This window comes from Semicossyphus pulcher, unplaced genomic scaffold (genome assembly GCF_022749685.1).
Source record: "Semicossyphus pulcher isolate SPU_LCO1_2020_fin unplaced genomic scaffold, fSemPul1.0.p SCAF_12, whole genome shotgun sequence".
NCBI lineage: Eukaryota > Metazoa > Chordata > Actinopteri > Labriformes > Labridae > Semicossyphus > Semicossyphus pulcher.
Window position 1 is genome coordinate 26,579,878 of NW_027211626.1, and position 23,897 is coordinate 26,603,774.

The window sequence follows — 23,897 nt, forward strand, 5'->3', positions numbered from 1 at the left end:
CTGTGTTTATTGTTCTGCACCTGAACACCAAGTCAAATTCCTTGTATGTGTCCTACTTGGCAATAAACTTGATTCTGATTAAGGATGTTAAGGTCGTAGGTAACAGTCAGTCATGTGGCGTTTGTCCTCATTTTATGTCACTGATTACAGCAGCTCTCCTCATACACACATGAATGCAGGGTGCAGTGCTCACAGCCATCAATCGGACACAGAAGCCCATGAAACATGGAAATACAAAGGGCTTTATTTAGACATTAAATGGGGAATGAAAAGGACATTGTTGGGTAAAAATGGACGAGAAGAAATGAATATTGCATAAATATGTGTTTTCATTGTTTCTTAGTTGAAATGCTTTGTAACAGAACATTAAAGAAGCATCTTTGTAAGTAACATCTCTCTAAAACCAGAGGCTTGTTTGTCAAAGCAGCCACATATTAAAGAGTTAAAACTTGGCTCCTGTGATGAGATCCACTGAACTAGAAGGGAACGTAGAGACCCGAGGCTTCTCCTCTGCAGGTCTTGTGCGGTCCATGGGAAAAGCCCCCAACTCACGTTGTTACTACACCAATCAAGACTTTTTAAATGTGTTTTCCTTTGCCAGTGTTTCACTCTTTAATCCCCCAGATATCACTGCAGCTCTACCCACAGCTAGCTTGTCACGCTAAATGAAGTTGGAAGAGTTACAAGGCGAGCAGAGTTGCCTTGTAGCAAATATTTTACTGAGGGCCTTTGTGTGTGTGTCCATGTGTAACTGTGTGTGCACTGCTTCTGTTCCCAGGTTTATTTCTGGCCAAAAAGTTAAATCGTTATTTTCTTTTTTAAACAAGTTCTTGGGAAAAAAGATGTCAGCTCTGCTTTTGTCAGACACATCTCTTTTAGTGGGCATGTGAACCCTGAACACTGTGAAGGAGAGGAGATGAGATAAGAGGTGAAATGCATACAAATCTCTCTGAGTAAATCAACAGCTTCAGGACTGTTACAAAGTGAGGTGCGGGGAAGCAGAGTGAGACTTCATCATTCTGGCAGGAAGTTATGCTTTGAAAAATTAAGCAGACTTTTATTTTCAGTCTCTACAAAAAACTTAGCTTGAATACTTTACATTCATTACACAGCTCAAACAGCTCTTCTTAAACCAGTCCACTCTCTCATTGCACTCACATATGTAGCATGTGACCCTGCGTGCCAGTTCAAACTGGCCTATCAGGTCAGGACTGTAGAACATCAAGCTGACAAGGTAAAACACATTCATATATTTTTCTTCTTAGCTTGCTCATACCAACAAACCTCATTTCATTCCTCACCATGTAGTCATTTTTATTACACATTCAAAGGAAGAAAGTAATTTCAAAATCTTTCAGTATTTATCTTAATTGGCTGTCAATTTCCCCACTCATCTTTTGACCAATCGAATCAGAGAACCCACCGACTCGCCCATCACATAAAAGGGCTGTGGTTGAGGCGTGCTTCCTCTTTAAGCACCAGCACAAGATGGACTCAAACTCTAAAAGGTTCTTACTACGGCATGTCTTCATTAAACACACTTTAAATGCTACTAATGCAGAGTACAGCTATTTGTATCAATTAATACTGAAACCATTTCACATACATTAAAGAAAACTGTGAATCTGTCCACTCCTCTTGTCAAAAAGGGACCAATGAGACCAAAACAGTTGTTTGTATAGTTGGACACTGGATTTCAACAAATGAGGTCCAGTGACAGTCAGCTCTGTAACCTTCTATAATATTTCTGTCACTTCTATGAATCTGAAATGTGATGTAAGAGTATGGGGATTCAACATTTGCATATTCCCAGCACAAAAGTCAATACAGCGTGCTGCTAAATGTGTGTCTGCCACATGTCTCCCACTCAAACACAATGCTTCAATAGACTCTTCGCATACCTCGACATCCCTAAGCCTCTGTGCTTTGCTTAGTCAGATATTCTCACAGGAGTTTCCCCGCTGGGACTCAACCCTGAGCTTCACTCTTAAAGCCAACTGTTGTTTCTGGGAACCTTTGACACCTTGCAACTCCGGTTTTACTGGGGCACATCTGCCAGTGTTCATTCCCCACAGGCTGACAACCGTCCGTACGCTCGATCCTCCAGCTCCGTCACGGTTCTGCTCTGAAATAATGCTGTGCAGGTCCGACTGAGAGGGACACACACAGGTCACAGATTATGGGGCACAGCCTTCTTTTTCTTCCTGTGTGGGTTTTTGTGTCTGAATATTTTCTGTTGCAAATTGTGTTGAGAGTATTTAAAGAGGGGATAACACTGTTACAGGAAGTTTAGCTTTGAGACAGTTTGCTCATGTATGCTGTATGTAGCAGGACATTTATTGTCATTGTTATAAATGACATGTTTGTTTGCACATGACAACAATTGCAAAGAAAGTAAAATGATCTGCCGAGAAAACTTTCAGAACATTTTTTAATGTGTTTAAGCCCTCTAAAGTAAATCTTTGTAATCAGGAAAATGTTACGCAGTGTTTATTTTTTCTGTAAACAAAGACTAAATGATCCGTGCAATCATGTGTGGGAGGTGCAGGTAATGTTCAGGCCTATAATCAGCTGCAGTCAGCAGCACTGGTGCCTGTTTGAGCTGGTCTGGGACTGAATTGAATCACTGTACTCGCGTCAGTCCTGAGAGCTGTTTCATTATTCTCCTCACGCCTCTGTTTGCATTGTTTGGTCTGCATTTTTCCCCCAGTTACAGCTCAAGGACCTGATACGTATTAAAACTAAGCATAATCTCTAAATCAGGAAAAAGGCTTTGAAAAAAGTTCCTCAAAAGAGCGACTAGGGGATTATTTTACAGTGAAGCACAATAAAGACACCAGCATGTAAAGCCTGATAAAACTGTTCATTTCAGTGGCTGAACTTTGCAGAAACAAACCTGCAAACAATGAAACAAATCTAAAAGCCTTTTGATTAGTTTTCCTCCACAGCTAATATAAATATTACTGTTGCATTCAGCATCCCTCCGTCTGTTATCAGAGAAACATGAGAGTTATCATAAAGGAACAATTATTTGTTCTCTTGTAATGTGTTGCTTTCTTCAAGCTGTGTTTACTTATTACAATGTTTTCACGATGCAGTGAAAGTCCCGATGTCTTCAAACGAGCGCTTTTTAATAAGCATTTTATCATTATAGCTTAAACTTGTCAAATTTGAATGTTATATCAAACTATTGTGTGCACATTGTTCACTTATTATCTGTAAAACTGACGTAGAACAACTTGAGATGGCTTCCATCTTGTTTTTGCACTGGGCAGTCTATTGTGGTTTTGCATCCACAGCATGGCACAAAAAGTCTCTGAATAAGGACAACAGGTGGAAGTTAGGTGGTATGAACTGTATGGTGCAGCAAACAAACATGTAGTGTCCCTATGAGTGGATGCAGGATCAGAGGAGGCTTCACAGTGAGCACCAGCCGAAAACAGGGTGCAATCAGGTCTGAATGTTTAAAACCAAACTTCAACTATTTTTCAACAGGCTAAACTACGGTTACCACATCAACGTGTCAGAAACACATTTTTATTTCATCCTTTTGTTATCTTTGAAAGTGTGACAAAAGTGATGATTGTAGCGGCGTTTCTCACGTTTTCAGTGTGAATTAAATCAGATTATTTTTCATACAAAATCATAAGCACGGCTCTTTATGGGCTGTGTGATGTTAACAAGAAGGTTCAGAGACATCGTTAAGGGAGCAGGTTTAGACATTCTCCACAGAAGAAGAAAGAAGAAAACTGAGCATGTGCAGGGACTTCGGCTGTGCAGCTCTCACCACGAAGGCAGAAGGACCCCTGGATGCTGACGTAGGTGATTCATACCTGACAGGAAGACGAGTCTAAAGAGACCTTAGTGGTCGCTGGTGATGAGTGCAGGACTCAAAGAACTCCACGAGTGTTTGGAATAATGTTTTCGTTGGTGACTGTGATGCTCTCCTCACTTGTACAATCATTTTATCCGCTGAATCATATCTGCTATAAGATGTGACAGATTTCCTGCTGAAGTCTGGTCTGAACATAAGCGTCTTCAAATAATCTGTGAAAAAACGTTTAAACCAGTTTTAAACATCTTTAAGGGGAAAATGCTCTCTGTGTTTCATGAGTCCAGTTAAAAGGCCCTGCTGGTCCACTGCGTTTTGGATTCTTGGATAAGGTTTGTGCTGTGATGAAACAGAAGCTCTGTCATTTTCACAATCACTGATTTTTGTCACATATCTACCTTACATTTCTGACTGTGACTGTTACAGCAGGTTCGAATGACTCACAGACAGCAGATGGAGATGAGAGAGGCGTCCTTATTTGATGCAGCAGGCAGACATCTGCAACTGGTACGCATTCAAAACAGCCAACCATTTCCAAAAGGTCACAAGAAGGCAGTTTGTGCGGAAAGAAAGGAACACTGTGTTTGGAAGATGTGTAGGTGAAAATTGGCAGGTACAAGGGAAGCAGTAAGCACGCGCACATGCACAGGAAGTGGGAATCAGGTGACTGGGACTGGTGAGGAAACTCTGAGTACATTTGCAAGTTGGCACCATAAACATAACAAGGAGTCAAAGGTGACTCTGACAATGTTCTGAAAGGATACAGCTCTCTATGTTTTACATTCATCTTATTGCACCACTGGTCACCCAGTCCATTATATAACCCACAGACCAAAACACCTGCATTACATCATTGATCAGGTGAGGTCGCTCAGGGTGGTAGGATTATTGGCAGCCGGGGGTCATTGGATTTTTGTGGAGAGGCACAATGTTGCTTTTAAGCGTATGACCTTAAAGACAACTTCTCCAACATTTCTGAGGACAGGTTCACATTAACTACGACTACTTTTCAAACTGAAAGAGCAGAAACATCCCCATTGTCTCTTAAAAATGTTGCTGAATTATAAGTAATACAAGTTTTAAAGACTCTGAAGAGCATGTTTGTGTCGACAATGTAAGAACAGACCAGACTGCACAGTCATAACACCGTCAGACTGCGTTAGATTCCCATGTGAAGCTCGCCCCCTCCAGCTGCCTCAGTGTAAATGATTCAGCTGTGCAGTATTTCAGCATTAAGATGAATCCTTGTGAAGATGACACCTCTGAATGTATCTCTCAGTTGGCCACTGCACAATGCCAACAAGGATCAAACAGACTGCCTTGTTCTCCACTAATAAGTCATTGAGGGGATGTGCCAGACTGTGTGTGATCACATTAATTGCCCTGCTGCTGCAGTAAAAGTATTTCCCTCCATTATCTCGACATGGCACAGCGCTGAGCAGTCAACAAATCTAACAGTGGTTCTCCTCTGTCTGGACGAGACGCCTCTCTATCAGCGCTCAGCAGCCACAGGGCACGCCGGCATAATAACCATCTCATCCCCTGACACCCGGGCTCAGCTGGCACCCAGACAGGCTTTAAATCACTGAGACGTGGGATATGATGATATTCAAATAGAGCGGGTAATTAAGATCAGAAAGTGTACACACAGTATTGATCCAGAACAAACACACATTAGTGTGGCTGCATTGGTAATATGAAAGCAGGAGGGGCTACGTTCCTCACAACAGTTGCTTTAAGCCATGCCAGTAAAATGAACAGAATAAGCCGAATGCTGACCGGTCAAATCAGGGTCGTGTTACCTCAGTGTGATCCCCATGGACCAGCTGGTTCTCCTTAAGTCAAGACTTTGCCTCCAGAGTAGGTTATCAAAACTAGGGCCATCGACCTTTTAATTGTTTAGTTCATTTTAATCATTTCAACAATTAATATCAAGTGTTTGGTATCATTCTGTGGCTGACGGAGCCCAACTTTCAAATACGGAAGAATTAAATATGTGGTGTAGATGATATTGATTCTAATGCTTTAAAATAAAAACATTATAGAACCTTCTCCTCATGGGTGGGGCTAGAGCGGGACCACCGAGACCAGACCCCTCTGGTCCCAAGATTATGAAGCTGCAAGCTCTTGTCCTTCTCCCGTGCTCTCTCTTGTTGCTCAAACCTACTCAGACTCTGAGGGGCGACCACACGGCCTGTCCCAGGTTCTGCTGTCAGCTCTTGCAGTCTGAACCTCTCCTGAAGTCCTGAGCTGTCACTAACAGCCTTCTTGTGTACTGGGCGACGATGCCTTCAGTAATTAAATCCCATTTCATCTCTAAAACATCAAAGATATCAGTCACAAATGAATCTCCTATGTGGTCTGCTGTCATTCATTTATTGTTCATCGTTGTATTCGCTGCACCTGTTCATGTGTTCATTTATATTCAGCTGGACGTTAGTAGTTAAATAAAGACCTTGATCCTGTGATTTGTGTGTGTATGAAATGGTAAAGTCACTGTACACCATGACCAAGAACCTCGTAGCAACCCTGAGATCATGAGCCTAAAGTCATTAATTAACTAATTATAAGTTTTCCCTGTTTTGTCAAAATTTTGTCCAACACTGAATTTAAGGTAAACCTAAAGTCTGAGAGCCGAAGTTGAGTGCCATGACTCTCCTTCACCTTTTACACCAATTTATGCAATCATGATTCATAATTTTGAGTTATGAATTATTGTTACGTTATATTAATTAGTTATTAACTATTGATCTCGACAGACTCGTCACTGTCCCGGGTGAGGCCGATGATCGTTGTGTCGTCTGCAAGCGTCAGGACCTTCACAGAGGGGTCTCCTGAGGTGCAGTCATTGGTATTCCTTCCTATAACAAGTTAATATGGCGTCTGCGGCCTGTCCACCCTCTGCAGGCTTGAATCTAGACTGCAATGGCTTTAGTTATAGTCAGATGATCAGCCTCAAACAGCCAATGTCATCCTGAGAGACTGAGGTAACACACCGTGGATATGTGCTGCTGTGTGGGGAAAACATCCGAGTCTTCTGGGCTTGGAAAACAGTGATGGGGATATCTGCGACCGTAGATTGCTCCCAAATCTGGCTGCTGCCTTCTGTCGTAACGTTAATGCTAGCAGGACTAACATTAGCAGACTCTGTGTCTGTGTTATGCACGGCATGAGCTTCGCTGTGAAGTTGCTTTTTATTTCAAACAGCTTGAAAATGTGACAACTGTTTGCTGTTAAATTGCAATTTGCCAATTTCCAACACTCCTATTAAACCTAAACTACGAATACATGACAGGATCTGCTTAATTACTGTTTTATGTTTAAAGGCATAATGTCGCAGATTTTCATGTCAATAAATGTCTGTTAAGTCTCTATCTCTCTCTGAATGAAGATAGATGAACACAATGGTGACTGAGCCTTTGGCCCAGTGATGAAAGCCTGCATTTGCAGTATATAGTATTATTATGGGCTGGGTGTCAGTGGCGACATTCACAGAAAAGATCACAAGCGGCGCCCAGTTAGTGACGCGTTTTCCATCAGCCAGCAGTGTTCGGTCTGCCAGAGAGGGTAGGCGGAGCTAAGCGGCTGCTTTTCCGCTCTCTGCAAGTGTTGCGTAAACAGTTATCTACTATGGCTGAACAAACAAAGAAAAGATCGATGACTACAGATACAACTTCAACAATAAGTGAAAATCCAAAGAAAAAGAAACAAACTCGACACTCGGATAAAGGCAAACAGTCTAAAAAGGAGAGCGACTGTCAGCCTGGAAAATCAAGAGTTACCGTGACAAAAGGAGCCAGTCATGGATGTCTAGTTAAATTGGGAAGTGTACTCCTGCAATTACTGTTCAATGCCATTAGGTGCCACCAAAGATAACAAAATTGAGATCTTAGAAATTAATCTTTAATGGAAAAATAAATATAATGAAATGTACGCACAGTGCTGCGCCACTGGCTACTACTGACCATGGCCTTGGTAGCAAATTGCTTTAAAATAAATCCTGAATGAGTCATAGACTGTATAAAGTCATTGGCCTGAGTCAACTATCCCTGTAGTGGAGAAAAAAAAGATTACAGTTGTAGGCTATACCTCTACTTTACTGCAGCTCTTTACGTGTTGAGTTACGTTGTTCCTCTGGTAGAGTAGTGGAGTAATGCGAATGACAGCACATATTAAAATGACCCAGAGGAAGCAGCTCACAGGGAAAGGAGATAATAAGGAGTAAGTGATGAATTATGAGTCACACTGTGGACGGAGGCGTGGAGCCAACTGTAGCATGCAGGCAGCTACACTCTGCTCCTCTCTGCCAACACAGGCTCCTCCGCGGGGAGGAGGAGGAGGAGGAGGATTCAGAAAACTGCGGCTCGTGATCGCCTCCAGTGTGTCGCCTATGTGTGTGGAGGTGTAGTAGTCATGACAGCCTCATACGCCGGCCAGCATCCCCCACAACAACGTCCTCCATCTCCTCGTTTCAGGCGCATTGCTCTGCTTCCCCTTCCTCTGATTTCGGAGCCGAATGTCCCGCAGTGACCAGAGACTGACAGCCGGACTGCAGCAAGTATCCCACCGGAGAGCCTGGGCATGCCATCTGTCTCGACTGAAAACACAATCTGGGCCGAAATTCCCTTTATTACTACTTGAGGAGTGAAAGTCGGTGCAATGGAGACTTCGGGGAGTGAAGCTGCGGTCACTATGTTGGGGAGAGCTGAGGACAGAGACGGGTTCTTCGATCTGGAGCATCTGCCTCCTCTGCTGGAGGACGAGGTGAGACATGAAGGAGGATCATTTTAATAAAACATGTTAATTAACTGTTAGATAAAGTAATCTTACAAAAGTAACATGTTTGACCGCGATTATGTTCCTCTTATATTGAGTTCAAGTGAGTTACACTGGTTGCTAGTTCGTGTCAAAGAAATGAATGGATAGATGGATACATCTTACACCTTAGTGCTGCAAGTTGATCCCAAGAGATGTCCCCTCTCCTTCAGATTGATATTAGGGAATAGAAGAAGGAAGAAGTCAAGTTTTTCTACAGCAGTCGTATCAATTCATGGACTTTGGACTCCATATTTGCTTTTTTTGGCAGGTATAAAAAGTAAAGTTCTATTTGGTTGGAGTGCAAACAATTCAGAGACATGTGGAATGTGACAGAGATCTATATTCTATTATTTGTATCCAAAGCTAAAAACAAGCCAATTATTGAATTGTATAGGGTCATATGTTTAAAATACTGATATAAAAAAGAACAATACTTTAAATGTAATGCAGTTAAAGGAACAGTCCCTCTGACATGCAGAGACTTTTGTAACCCTTTTAAGCGTTATTGGACACTTAAGTGTTTGGGGTCTTTTTAGACATTTTTTATCACAAACGTCTCAGTTATAGACGGTATATAAAAAGTGGACATTGCCTCTGGTTTCAAAAGTAAAGCCAATAGAAAATTCCCCTAACCTGCATTCTTCTATTGGCCAGCAGGGGGCGACTCCTCTGGTCCCAAAGAGTTTTTGGTCTCAATCACTAGTTTCAAGTTTTCTTCAATAAACCACGCTGTTAGTTTAATTAATTATGGTTCAATTTCAGGGAGGTTTAGCTCAGTGGTGAAAGCAAGTGTCCCATAAACCAGGGGTTCCCAACCCCCGGTCTGCGGACTGGTACTGGGCCGTAGGCCGTTTAATACTGGGCCGCGAAACCCAATAGATGTCCGTGACATTCCCAACATACAAACATACGCAAAGTCCGAACCGTCGCATGGGCTGTGTGAAGTGTGCAACCGCTCAGGGCCTCGCGCCTCTAAAGACACTTCAAAAGTCGCCCAGTTCAGCTGGAAAAAGCGCGAACCTGGCAACCCTGGCTTCACAGTCAATGAAACTTTGATCATGAAGCCTGATGCCTCTAAAGCTCTGTGTCTATCAGTCAAATATGAGCTACACAGTATATGGGCATATGACAGCCTGTGGAGACGAAGTTTATACTTTAACTGTACGCAGAAATGAGGACGGATCGCAGCGTTATTGATTCAGGTATGAGCATCAAAACACACACAGGTCTGCGTGATATCTGCTGCTCGCCTAACGTCTGTCTCCTCCTCGCGTGGCATGATAACTCTAATATCTGATAAACTATGTGTGGATCACCTCTGGCTCATCTCAATGACAGCGTGTGAAGACGTATTTTATGCTTTATGAAGGGTTTTCACGGAAATACAGGACCGATCGCACCCCTATGAAGTCAGGAGCAGAGCCTGAGAAACACACACAGATCAGTGTCCTCACTGTGCTTCATGATTATAAACTGCTCACTGCTGGATCACATTATACATTCAGATAAACTGCTCGGATCACACTATGGATCGTCTGTCTCTGACCTGCGCCGTCCCTCTCGTCAGCTCGTCCCGTATTAAAACCTTAGATGCAGTCTCTTCACTGAATAAATGCAGACACGATCTGTCTGTATGTCCGTGCGTGTGACCGTCAAAAATATTATTGCTACTGTCTGGTCCGTGTAGTCAAAACACTCAGACGCGTTTCGGCAACATGCTTCGTCATGGAGTCTTAAGGCGTGGGAGTTTGTTTTTAGGTTTAACAAGACAGTGCCAATACAATAAAGGCATTTTAATTGTTTAAAGAGAGTGCCTTCGAGTTTTTTTAGCTACATGTGTCCCTATCTAAAGAGAACCTCTAGCTTACTCAGTTTGAGTCCGGGAGCGCTCCTTCCATGACGTTTTTGAAAGGCTACAGCCCTCGATACGGCAGCAACAGGTTCGACCCCCACCATGCGCGATCCCCACTCTCTCATCCTCCGTCCCCGACACTATCCACTGGCCTGTCTCTCTCAACAAGGCATAAAAGGCCAAAAGAATACATCAAGAAAAAAATTATAGTTCAATTTAAAGTAAAATAGAAGATATAGCAGCGCATGCTTTAGGACTGTTTTATGAAAAGACACTCTTAAGACTCGAAACCAAACCAAGCTAGCTGATAATTGAGTGATTGCTAACCCCCTGCTCTCCATCCCTCCTCCTCTCCTGGCTCCACATAAACAAGATGGCGATGGCCAAAAGCCAAACTTGTGGCTTTAAAACGGTCGTCTCATACCAACAGGTCGATAATATGAGGAACCTCCAATCAAACATCGATCCATGAACTCCTGACTCAGTCTGTGTCTGTCAGTCTCAGCATGCAGGGACACCACCGGTCTCATCACAAACTTGGAGCTCAAAGGCAAACTTATGTAGGACAGCACATTTAACTTGAGGGGGGCGAGAGAGACTTCCTGCACTGTTCTCAGGGGAAACTCTCTATTTATGGGGCCACTGCTGCTGCTGCTGCTGCTGCTGCTGCTTTTGAAGTGGCTCTTTTCTGCCCTGTAATTGTGCTCTACCCTACTACATTGCATTGATAGGCTTTGTTCATAATCTGCTGCAACTCTCCTACACCTACAAGAGAATCATGAAGCAGAACAGACTCAGAGATAAGACAGTGAATTTCAGAAAGATTTCATTCATTAAAACTTACGAGAGAGTGAAAATATGCTCCCACAGAGGCTGAGAGTCACCCTGCTGTGCTGTAAATAATGCAGTGGAAGGAGTAAGTTAATGGTAATGGAAGTAAAGGACAGTTGCTGCTTTGTAAATCCTCTCTCTCCCTGCTTCCGCCCCCCCGTCTGAGTGAAGGACAGCTTTTGTGTTCACTTGCTAAGCGGACAGAAGATCCTGCAACAATCCGACCGCAGCTTCTGCTGGGTGCTGGAATCTGTGAGATCACTGCCAGGAGAAATGGGGCCATTTGGTAACAGTGGATCACAGATGATGTAGTGTGTTCATGGTGGTGTGTGTGTGTGTGTGTGTGTGTGTGTGTGCAGGATGTCATTATCTTTATGTACTAAGCGCCCTTATACTGGAATTTCTGCTGCTATAGTGTCAAAATTAGGACACAGTCAAAGGCTTTATATAATCACATGAATTTATAATTAATGTCACAGTCAATATAAGAGGAAACGTTTCCGTCAGTGCTGCAAGCTTTCATATGTGAGCGTAGAGATCATTTCCAGCAGGCTAAAATCACCACCAGTTATATTTGCTGTTGGCTTTATTATATGAAGTTTAAGGGTTCAAGTGTTGTCTTGAAAAACTGGAGAAATGACTCCAGAGAAGTACATAGGTTGTGTTCACTACTTCTACCTTAAAGCTAGAGTATGCAGTTTAGTCTACAGGCATGTTTTGTTATATTATAACGGACAGGGTGATATGCTGATGTTTACTGTTATGCCATAGTTCACTGTGAAAAGACTGTTAAGTTCAGTTAAAGAAAAGGACTTTTAAAGGGATAGTTTGGATTTTTTGAAGTGGGGCACTATGTCTAAATCTGCACAATGGCCCTGCATACCTACGCATGCAGCGCTCAGTATCAGATCAGCTGTTTGGGTCAGCGGTTTGTAAAAGAGACAACAAATAAAAGAAAATACAATTTTATGGAAACAACAAAGTGCTGTTCACGGTGGGAACGCATGCTGTGAAGTGTACCACGCCATATGTCAGCTGTTTGTGTCAGAAAGTGCCGCGGCTAGCACCGACTGAAATCAAACTTCACTTTTCTGAAGATGTCACAGGTGGTACTTGTTTTTTTCCAGACATGTTCAAACAAAGAGTGTCCAGGCTACCTTACATATTACACCGAGTCCTGCTGAGTGATAATGGTGTTAGATAGCGGTGGCTAGCTCCACTCAATGTAATCAACACTCCAGGCGCAACACTGAGACAGCTCCACGTCTGCACCGATCAAGAGGATTATGTAAAACCAATGCCGAATAATCCTGAATGATCCCTACTTGCTCTTCACGACGGAGACTTATGAACCAGAGAACACAGAGGACGTACTTTCACAGATGAGACAGGGGAAAACTTCTGCTGTTGTTTGGTGAGTTGTTTCATTCATCTATTTGTTTAGCGCTAGCTTTGCTGACGGTTGGGTACAGAAGAACTTTAGCGAGAGTCGAGTTGGATTATTCTGCGTTGGATTTGCATAAAAATGATTGGTGCAGACATGAAGCTGATCTAAACAGCTGTTGTGATACCGTGCACTGCATACAAACAGTGTTTTTATTCCTTTCTGGTGGATGTGTAAGTAGTGTATTTACTGTGTATGTAGTAACAGGCATATTGAATGCATCTGCTATTTTCACCGGTTTATGATAAAGTTATTATTGTTTCTTAAAGGAATAATAAGTAGGATTTTCCTAGAAAAATAAATATAGACTTTTACAAATATAATATAAATCATCACCTCTGGGCCTCTGTACATGTGTGTTGGTGAGTGTGTGTGCAGACCCTTGTGAGACCCTTCCCTCTGCATCTATTCTGTTGTTTTGCTATGCTCGAGACGTTTTCAGGAGGGGCGCTGTTGTGGTTCCCTGAGCCAATCACAGTGTAGAGGTGAGTGTGGGAGGTGCAGAGTTGGCCTTCTTTCTGGTGGACAGGAAGGTTCCTCAACTGGGTAGGACAAGCTAACCAGCAGTTAGCAAGCTAGTGCAATGGTAACCGTGATGCTGTTGGTCTTAGCTTGGCGGGGTGGGCGTGTTCTCGCACGAGAGAGTGAGAGTGAGCTTCTGGTGACAAAGAGCCCAGGAGGAGGGGCCCAGTTTGAATGTGTTGCTGATGAAATGCAGGAAAAATCCTGCTAATTATAGCTTTAAGCGTCTACTTTGTTTCTGCTCATTGTAGACCACACACATACCTTCAAAGACCTTGGTTGCAATACTGTGCTGTTGTTTTTCAAATAAGTCAGTAAATAACTATCAAACATAGCGGAGCATCCAGTGTGTTCTTATTGACACCAAAGGCAAACATCACCACTAGTAAACCATCACATATACAGTCCCAGTGAATGCCTGTTCAATCGCTGTGTGCAGTGTGAGACATAGTGCAGAGGGAAAGGGCGGCTGTCCAACGGCGATGAGAAGCGGTGAAGAAAATAAGAAGTACAAAACTAAACTGAAATGTTTGTTTTTATGTAGGACTCTTTTAAGTGGCTAAAGTGAAAGGTATTCCTGACCCCGTCTGCAGCGGTGCTTAGCTTAGCTTCTGTGTAGGAACTCCAGCCGGCTTCTCCTTACAGGGGCCGTGCCGACTGTTATCTATTGTACGTAGTACACTTACTATTGATAAGGACCTTGTACAACCCCACTTCAAACAAACCAAACTATCTCTTAAAGGTAGTAACTGAGTTTTCCTGAATGTGAGTGAATGTGTCAGATGACAGCAGTGTTATGTGAGATGCTTAGAGGCCGTAAGCCTGTCAGTCACCTCTGGTACGTATTACAGTGATCTGTGAAGTTATCAAGGCTGTGATTGGCAGAGAGCGAGCGGGAGGTGGGTTATTGTTCTTCCTGTTAAGTGTTGAGCATGGTCAGTGTCTGAGCGCAGAGCTGAAGCTAACGGTGATGCTGGTGGTGATACAGACAGTTATACTGGTTTGTTGTTTTGGCGCTGGCTTTTGCCTTCAGTACCCTGTGTTAAGTGAGGATAATAAATCAACACCTCGTAACTTCATTATTGTGGAACGTTACAATATGTTGACATTTTCTTTACATCACGATAGCAATCAATAAAGAAAATCCTCACACAAAAAAAAGCAAACAATCTGGTATCTTTGGCAGGGTTTAAACTGGTAATCTGGCATTTTCTGAAAATGCCAGATGGACCGATCCACCTCCTGCCGTGCAATGACCAAATGATCTCAGCCCATCTGATCAGTGGCAACATGGTACCAAGATCGTCAATAGGCTACCTATATTGTAAAGGAAGTATAATATACCAACCGTCTCGTCCCTCCACCCCTTCAAATGGATCGGCCCCACGTAACGTGAGAGGTCAGCAGAAAATGATCAGATGAAATCAAGAAAAGCATTGAATGATATATGCAAATTAAAGCAACGAGGTGGAGAAGAAAAAGGTCAGAGAGAAAAAGAAAACATATCTTGAGGCTGATGCTTAAAAGGTTTTTAGAAAACACGTCTTTATTAACACAGAAAGTTGTTGCTGTTGGTGCTGCCAGTGCGAACAGCAGCAGCAGCTGATTAATAGAGAACAGAGTCCAAAGAAAATTGCTCAAGCTAAATATAGTTCCCAGTCCGACCCTCTGTGTCCAATATTTGATTTTTATACAGCAGCTTAGCCAGCCAGCTCATTTTGTGATACTATGAAATGTTTGTTGCAGCAGCAGTACAGGAGTGATGAGATCATATGTTAAACCCTCCTAGCCGGAGCCTGCGGGTGGATGCTGGGGTGGTGGTGGGGCTGAAAGCATGAGCACAGTACTGGTGCAGGGCAACGGTGGCAAAGACAGAGCAGAGGGAGAGACCGCAGATCTTGCAGCTTAAATAGATGCCACATTGGGAGGAAGTGTTTGTCAGGTGATTGTGGAGGATGACGCATGTTAAGTGTGAAATCAGAGCAGCCCAAGTCGCAGGCGTCGCTCCATTTAGATCCGACCAAGTCATCTATTGGACAAGAGGCATTCCATGAGCGCTGATATGGAGAACAACATCACTGGGACTTTTCACTCTGTGTATCACTCCGCCTCAGCCAGGTGTTCTGAATACTGTTAACATCACAGCAGACCCTGTATGTCTACATTAATGAAGCTGGTACCTCTGACTCACACAGCAGACTCTGATTTCTCTGGTTGATGATAAATTAAAACAGATAAATGTACATGATAAAAACAGCTGATCTGTGGTCACCTGTAGACACAGAGTGCAGGAGAATGTTTGGGTTGCTCGGCAACAACAGTCCAGTTTCAGTTACGTTATGGGACTAGTTGAGTTGGTGGAGAAAAACATAATCTGTTGTTGATCATTACTGTTTACTATTATTTGCTGCTTGAGTAACCGTTGTATAAAAGCAATATCACACTGGAGGTCATGATGTTGCACTGAATATAATCATGGCTGTGATTATCTGCGGCTCGAGGCTCGTGTGTGATGTTGCTTATTTGAACTGAATGAAATGATTGGCTGGTTTACCTGCCAGTCTACGTGCTGAGCTGTGTTAACTCTGCTAAAACTAGTTGCATAAGAGTGGCAGAGAAATGTAGTTTGATCCAGTCAGTGCCGTAGTGTCAGTGCTCGTCCTGCACCTCATGTTTATATGTTTGTGGGGAGTCAGTGGCTTTGACATTTGTTCGGTTGAAAACTTTAAAGATCAGGTTTGCTCTTAATGGTTTCTCTAAAGTTGCCTTCCACAGCTTTATAGGAAAACAGTCAGATAAGAGGATTTCCAAAAACTTCCAGCGTCTCCCAACTGTTTGTTTTCTCATGAACTTTAATCTGGTGTGAGACTTCAGACTTTCTAACTGCTCTGAACTGGTTTAACGTGTGATGTTCCAAACATTCTGATGTTATCTTTTCCCAATTGGATGTTTTTTTTTACTTTAATATTAAACTCCTGGGAGGAGTTTTAACTGGTGATGAAAAAAACAGAAATTATGAATGGTGCCTCTACAACCTGCAAAGCAAGCCAAGAAGACTGACTGTTTCTTTATAGTCATTTTTAACGCCTGCATCCGCTGCTGTCAGAAATGACGATTTATATCTCCCAGACAGGAAGTTCCCTTATTTACATTTTCCGCAGAAAAAAATTCACAGTGACTGATTGTTTGGTAGTTAAAATACAGCAGGCTGATTTTTTATCAGAGTACTTCTTAGTAACACTTTACCACATTACAACTGCGTAGCATCATGATTGGTGTCTTTGTAAAGCTGTCAGAATCAGCATTTCTATAAGACAGAGCAGCATCATATGTATGGTGAAGACAGAAGGATGAGTGTGTTTAAATGTATTTTTTAACACATTTTTTCCGTGGAAAGCGAAAGCTGCCTCAGTTTTTGAGAAGACCTGTATTTGACCGTCACTGTAGTTTATAACATTTTGAAATCATTAAATATTTTAAAGTAACCTGTGGAGCGACAGTACTGAAACTGTTTTTCTATAAGTGGGTCCTGCATGCTTTGTCATGTGGAAGCAGAATGTGGGTATCTGGTTCAACCTACTGCCAAGGTCTAAAGCCACATGCCCATATGCCCAGCCCATCTGTGTACGTGCCCCATTTGCTGAAATCTCTCTAGAAGAATGTGGTTGGTTGTTTTTAGCTTTTAAAACATTTTCTACCAACCATCTATTCTCTGTCACTCATCTGGTGCTGGGTGTGTTGGCAGCAAGCCAAGCAATTTAGTCCAGACATCCCTCTCCCCAGCAACGTTTTCTAGCTCCTCATGAGAGATGTGTTCCCAGACCAGATGAAATGTGTTACCCCTCCAAGTAATGCCACCTTAACGTTGGGTTTGTGTGTCCCTTTGGACCTGTAGGGGGCAATATCACCTGATACCAAGGAAAATTGGTCTGAGGTGAGGATTCAGACTAATACCTCTTTCCCACCAAAATTAACGCATTGACGTGTGTTTTTCAGACCCGGGAAGACCTGCTAATAAATGCAGATTGTCTCTTTTCCCATTGCCAGTGAAGTATACTCCTTTCGGTCTCTTTTCTGCTGCGTCACCGTCTGATGTCACAAACGTGGAGACAGGGTTAGTAAACAATAGTACACACAAAGAACTTACATTATACTCTTTGGTAAGCAGCATGGAGGCCAGTTAAGATGTTACGATGGTTTGGTCTAGCACTCATACTTATTAAACTAAATTTGGCTGCTTGGACGGAGAGGGGCAGAATTTCAATGCGTGTCATAGCATCGGGCCGGAAAGACTAGCGTGTCGACACGGTTTTTGTGTTCCCATCAATGCCGATCTGAGCCGAGGCGATAATTACCCGGGTCTACTGCAGAGTCATTTGATTTAATGATGCAGTTAATTTGTGTGTTAGCGTGTTTTTCGACCAGTGGGAAAGCGGCTTTTTCAGTAATTTATTGACTCTTGATGAATCGGCACCGCGCCCTGAACAGGAAGAACGGGGGTACTCCCCCTTCAGGCCGCGCCGTGACAGATGAGGCTCATTCATGCATAGAATCTAGATGGTGCCACCACCCTGAAGGCCGACCAAGCAGCCTGCAAATACACTTGACCCCAATTGCATGTCCTGCAGCAGCCAAAGCCGGGGACGGTGTGTATCTTTCTGGTTTAAAAGGTCCCTGTAAATTGTTTTTATGATGACCCTGATTAAGGCCACAAGCCAAAACATGTCGGCCTGTTAAGGAAGTTGGAATAGTGTCTCTGAGGTGTTTCCCTTTCCCGTGCACCTTTGCAGCAGGGGAAGTTGTGTTCCAAAGCCCTTTTTTATTAAATGCTTTTTGGTGAGCACATGAGGAAACTCCAAAGGTAACTTTTACTTCACTTAAAATGTGTAATTTGGGAATCTTTACATTTACACACTCCGCTGTCACACGGTCATGTGTTATATAGAGCACACCTCCACCCCAAAAGCCACCCGTAGATTGTAGATTTTCAGGGGTTCATGTTTCTCTCTCTGTGCTGCAAAAAGTGATGTAGTCAAACTTTAAACTTGGACTCTATTTACATTTTAATGAAGCTACGTGAGTTAGCTGAGTTAGCTGAGTGGAGCTCTAATGAGCAAAGATTGTTTAAAACTTCGATGGTGTGTTTAGGAGTTCGTTGAGGGGAAGGACACCATGAAGCTTTAACTTCTGCTCTCTTTTTTTCCTGACATTAAAACATGTCGTATACTCTGCAATGAGTTCTCTTACTTTGCACTCCCTTGTCTCTAGAGACCGGATAAGTATGTGTGTATTACCTGAACATAATTGTAAGTATGTGTGTGTGTGTGTGTCTACAGGAGAATGTGTCCCTGGCAGACATCCTCTCTCTGCGGGACAGCTGTCTGTCTGAGGACGAGGTGTGGGCGGTGTGTGCAGAGTGTGTTGTGGCGCTGCAGAGCATCAGACCGTCCCACCTCTTCCACACCCTGTGCATCACTCCCGACACTCTGGCCTTCAACGCCCATGGGAACGTTTGCTTCATGGAGCAGCTCAGCGGTGAGTCTACAGCACCGACACACTCATTTATTTGCATATTTGTGCATAATTAAACCTTAGACACTTTGTGCATGATATTATTATCATGCCTTAAAGCGGAGGAAATCTGCGATCAGATCAGAACAGCATTGCAGAGTTTAAACGTGGTCATCCATTAACTTCAGTTTAATCTCTGTTCGACTCAGACAGAGGCACCTTTTCTCTTCACAGATTTGTTTCATTGATCTGTTTCACTTTAATTTGCAAATTCTTGCTTGAGAAGACTCCATCAGTGTCTCATCGGACGTGTCAGGCTGTGCCGAGGTCTGCTTTGCACAGACGGCATCTCTCTCCTTCACAGGCCCTCCTTTTGTTTCCTTCTCTCCATTTTTCTTAAGCACGTTCCTTTCTTCATCATTCTCTATCTTATCACTTATACTTTCACATGTCTGCATACACAGACAGTGTCGCACACTTTTTCCATGCTCTGATGCCAAACACCAGAAATTGATTGGCATTGATTAGATCAGCAGTGTGAGAGTTGCCAGAGGGAGCGTTGTTGTGGCAACAAAGCCAGCATGTCATCATTTTAAAGTGTGTTATCCGTTCATCTCCACACAAATGTTCAGCCAGTGATAGAGATATTTTAAAGAGAAGTTGTGATCACTGTGTCTGTTGTCATGTGTTATCAGGCTGACTTCAGTCCTTTCTGTGTGATTCATCCTGTGGAGGGAGAAAGACTCTGCAGTGCCCACATCAGCCCTCTCGTGTTAGACGTTCCTGCTGAACATCCGTTTCATTAATCATCTCTGCGTTTTACTTGCTGCAGTTTCCCATTGATTCGCTTTAATTGAAGCTTTTGTGTGAAAGTGATGAAATATCAGGCCCCCTGCATGCTCTCGCACACAAACAGGCCCTCCCTAGAAGGCTGTATTGTAGAGTGACCTTGAGGCCTGTGGAGATGACTCTCTGTTACCACAATGACTCATCAATACAGTTCATTCCAGCTAATTAATTAGAGCAGTAATAGCAGGAGAGTCGTAGTATGTGACGGTGGGTGACGTAGCAGCGCCGGCATCCAGCAGCTCGAGCAGCAAAATGTCCTTTCATGGTTTTCATTCAATGATGACGAAGAAAAACGGTTCATTTTCCTGCAGGTTCAGCATCACAGGCTGTTCCATCTGTGACAGAACGGACTGGCTGTTCTCTGTGGGACGTCTGATCAGTGTGTTTCCAATCACTCAAATATCGCTCAGCTCTTACTACCTGTTGAGCTAAAATGCTGTTGGCGTACATGACTCACTGAGATCTCTCCATCACCCCGGAGGAAACTGCGTCACTGACGGCTGCTGTCTCTTTTTTTCTCCTCTTCGCTGCCTATTTCACTGCAAAAATACCTCATCCTCCCTTTCTGCTCCTCTCTGTCCTTTTCTTCCTGTTTTTGTTGGATCTGTCGACCTCAGTCAAAGGAATGGACTGTAGGATGGGAGGGGAGGGGAAGCACAAAAAAAAGAGGGGAGACGACAAGAAGAGAAGACAAGATGAACAAAGCTAAGAAGAGGATGAATTTACGAGGGGAAGCTAAGAAGGGTAGAGAAAGTGAAAGAAAGGAAATAAAAGAGGAGAGGACAAGAAAGGGCAATACAAAATACCAATGGAAGATTGGGAAGGAATCAGGTGAGAAAATGGAAGGAAAAGAGAGAATAAGTTGAGAGGAAGAGGAGATAAGGAGACATGGGCGGAAAATAACTAAGGAAAGGAACAGAATAAGAAGAGGAGATTGGATGAGCAAGGCTAAGGAGGAAGGGGATTTAGGGAGGTGAGGAGAGGAAAGAAAGGTTAAAGAAAGGGAGGTAGAGATAAAATAAGAGGTGAAGAAAGAATAAAGAAGGAAGTAGAAAAGAAGACGAGGGGAAAGAAAGGAGGGCAAGGAAGGTCAAAGAGTTGAGGATAGGAAGGAAAGGAATTGAAAATAGGAGAGGTGATCGTAAAGGACAGGAAAGCTAAAGATAGAAACTAAAGGGAAGTAGAGAGGAAGGCAAAAAGGAGTGGAAGGGAGAGGAAAGGAAATGGATGAGAGAAAAAAGAAGAGATGATCCGAAACAGGTGGAGGAGGAGAGGAGAGGAGAAATGGAGATGGGTCTCGCTCCACCTGGGAGGGGACCAGTCCAGCAGACAAACCCAGATCTGTCATGACCCACTTTCCTCCTTTTCTTCTCCAACTCTGGCTCCAACCTCTCCCTCTCTCCCTCTCTCTCTCTGTCTGTCTCTCTGCCTCCCATATGAAGATCCAGCATGTTTGTGGTGTTAACATCTAGCTGTGTGTCCTTCTTGCAGTCTGAGCTGTGGCCTCTTTCAGGAGGAGATGATGCAGCACTCCTCCATCTCCTCCGTCTGTCAGGGATTATCTCTGACACACGAATTGTGCAAATAAAGAGAAACAGGAAGTGCTGGCTCTCTGGACTGTTCTGGTTTAGAACACATGCGTCTCATAACTGTGGGTGCTGTGGGAGTAGGTTGCAGTATCTGACATGGCTATACATCACAGTGTTCACTCCTTCTGATGACTGTGTGCTTTACAAAAAGGCCTAATGATGCAGTTAATTGATGTTTTTCTCTCCTGCAGATGATCCAGAAGGTTCCTTTGTGCCACCAGAGTTCGACAGCACAGGCAGCACGTTCGAGGTGAGAGGTCTTCTTATAGATTTTCATGTAGTCACAGTCACACACAGCCGTCACCCATGGGAGCTTCCTGCTACACCACACAGTCACGGGCACCTTGCTGATGTTTGCTGAGGGAGAGGAGGGGAGCTGCTGCTTCTCCGACCTCTCCTAAAGCTCCATCAATCATTCAGCTGGGCTCTCACCTCGGTCACCTCTATCTGATCATGTGGAATATAGGTGATGCCGAACTCTTAACAGTGAGGTGGTGACTTACAGGAGATTAATTGCTGGTTGAAGTTGGATATTTTTGTAGTTGTGGCCCTCAGTCTTTAAAGTAGGCTTATGGTTACGTTTTTGTGATGCTGCATTGCTCAAACTTGTTCCAATGGGGCAAGAAACAAGCGCTGAGATGATCACTGAGGTTGTAATCAAACCCACAGGTGAGCTCAATTAATCCAATATTAATCTGGATAGTGATTTTGGCGTCCCATGAAAATGATGAAGTGTGATATTGCTCTGTTCATAGTAAACAAAAAAAATGCTCCCAGAGAAGGACTAACCTAAGTGTTAAACACAGCAGCAAAATAAGTATCAAATGTCTGGAGCAGATAGTCATCTGTTGTTTAGAAGTCTTTCAGATAGAGGGAAAATTATGCAAGAACATTCCATTTTTCCATTCCATGATCTTCCGCTTATTCGAGGCCGGGTCGCGATGACAGCAGGCTAAGCAAGGTGACCCAGACGTCCCTCTCCCCATCAACATTTTCCAGCTCCTTCTGGGGCATCTTGCGGCATTCCCAGGCCAGACGGGATATATAATCCCTCCAGCGAGCTCTGGGTCTACCTGGGGGATCTCCTCCCAGTTGGACGTGCCCGGAAAACCTCCAAAGGGAGGCGCCCCGAAGGCGTCCAAATCAGATGCCCGAACCACCTCAACTGGCTCCTTTCAATGTGAAGGAGTAGCGGCTCTACTCCGAGCTCCCTCCGAATGTCTGAGCTCCTTACCCTATCTCTATGGCTGAGCCCAGACACCCTGCAGAGGGAACTCATTTCGGCTGCTTGTATCTGCGACCTCATTCTTTCGGTCACTACCCGAAGCTCATGACCACAGGTGAGGGTTGGAACGTAGATCGACTGGTCTAAAGCTTTGCCTTCAGGCTCAGCTCCCTGTTCACCACAACGCTCCGGTACGTCGTTTTTTCAGACTAAAGCAGAAGAGTAATGTTAATATTAAACACAAGGGCAAAATAAGTATCAAATGTCTGGAGCAGATAATTATCTGTTGTTTGAAAGTCTTTTAGATCGAGGGAAAATTATGCTAGAACAATAATTTGCAAAGAGTGTATGAGACTTCTGAAACTAATTAATTCATCCTCCTAAAAACAACAACAACACAAACTGTGGTTCGACGAATGCATTACAGCCAAGAAGAATAACTTTGATAAAGTGATCTAACTGAGGCCCTGTCTCTTTAAAGCAGCAAATGGTGCAATTGGTTTATATTTTGGAGATGCTCTGTGAAGAAGGACCCGTGTGAGTTTGATTCAAAGTTTGTAGAAATGTGGCAAAATGTTGAAGAGGAGGCAGTGCTCTGTTTCTGTCCATGTAAAAGGGCATTTTAAAAACATGTTTTGTCCCTAAAATCGGTTTTCCAGTTAAGGCTGAACGATAACTTTGCAAGTCTTTGCAGGTTTTTCAGACAAAGAATGAATTCAGTCTTTTCGATACGATCTCATAATTTCAGTTTTGACCTTTTGACCCATGTATTGTAATTAAATCACATCAAAATGTTCTCCTTCTGGCTTCATAGTGCTGTAGTAAGACAGATTTCAGCCCACGTGTGACTTGCTAGATACAGTGAAGCTGCCACTCAGCGGAGACAGATGGACAGGTGCTCCACAGCTGAAAAAGAACGCCATCAGAGAAATCCTGGTACTGATCCGAGCTAACAGCTCATCACACTGGGCACTGGTCCGCCTCAAGGAGCTGGAAGCAGCAGAAGAGTTCATCCAGACACAGCTCCTGAAGACGGAGGTCAAATAAACCCAGCAGTCAGTGAACCCACATGAAAATGTTTCATTTAGAAAGGGCAGATATTCCTGGGTTGGGTGTAACCGGTGTGTTAAACACAAACTGCCCCATGGTTAAGTGGGATAACACAGCTGAGGAACACAAGATGAAAATATGCTTCACTTCTGGTCTGAACACAACGTTAGAGTTTCAGGTGTACCAGCTGATTGCATCGATACGTCTGATGATGTCACAGACCGATTCTCTTTAATGGTCACTCATTTGCACATTATGACTCACTGGTTGGTTAAGATCTGGTTGTAACTTTAGAGTGAGGCACTTAAACATGAATTCCTCCAGTGGAGCTAATATACCAGCAGCTTGTGAGAAGGGCGAAGTATTCTCAGTAA

General features: G+C 43.5%; 1 protein-coding gene across 1 annotated transcript in view; it reads left to right on the forward strand.

Moving 5' to 3' along the window:
• The first annotated feature begins 8,369 nt into the window (after nucleotides 1-8,369).
• The window catches only part of LOC138588795 (kinase non-catalytic C-lobe domain-containing protein 1), a 50,604-nt gene continuing 35,076 nt past the window's right edge, over nucleotides 8,370-23,897 (forward strand). Inside the window, exons 1-3 of the mRNA XM_069659047.1 lie at nucleotides 8,370-8,596; nucleotides 18,636-18,834; nucleotides 21,440-21,498. Of these exons, the coding sequence (XP_069515148.1) occupies nucleotides 8,492-8,596; nucleotides 18,636-18,834; nucleotides 21,440-21,498 (363 nt within the window). The 5' untranslated portion in view covers nucleotides 8,370-8,491. The remainder of the gene's footprint in view (nucleotides 8,597-18,635; nucleotides 18,835-21,439; nucleotides 21,499-23,897) is intronic.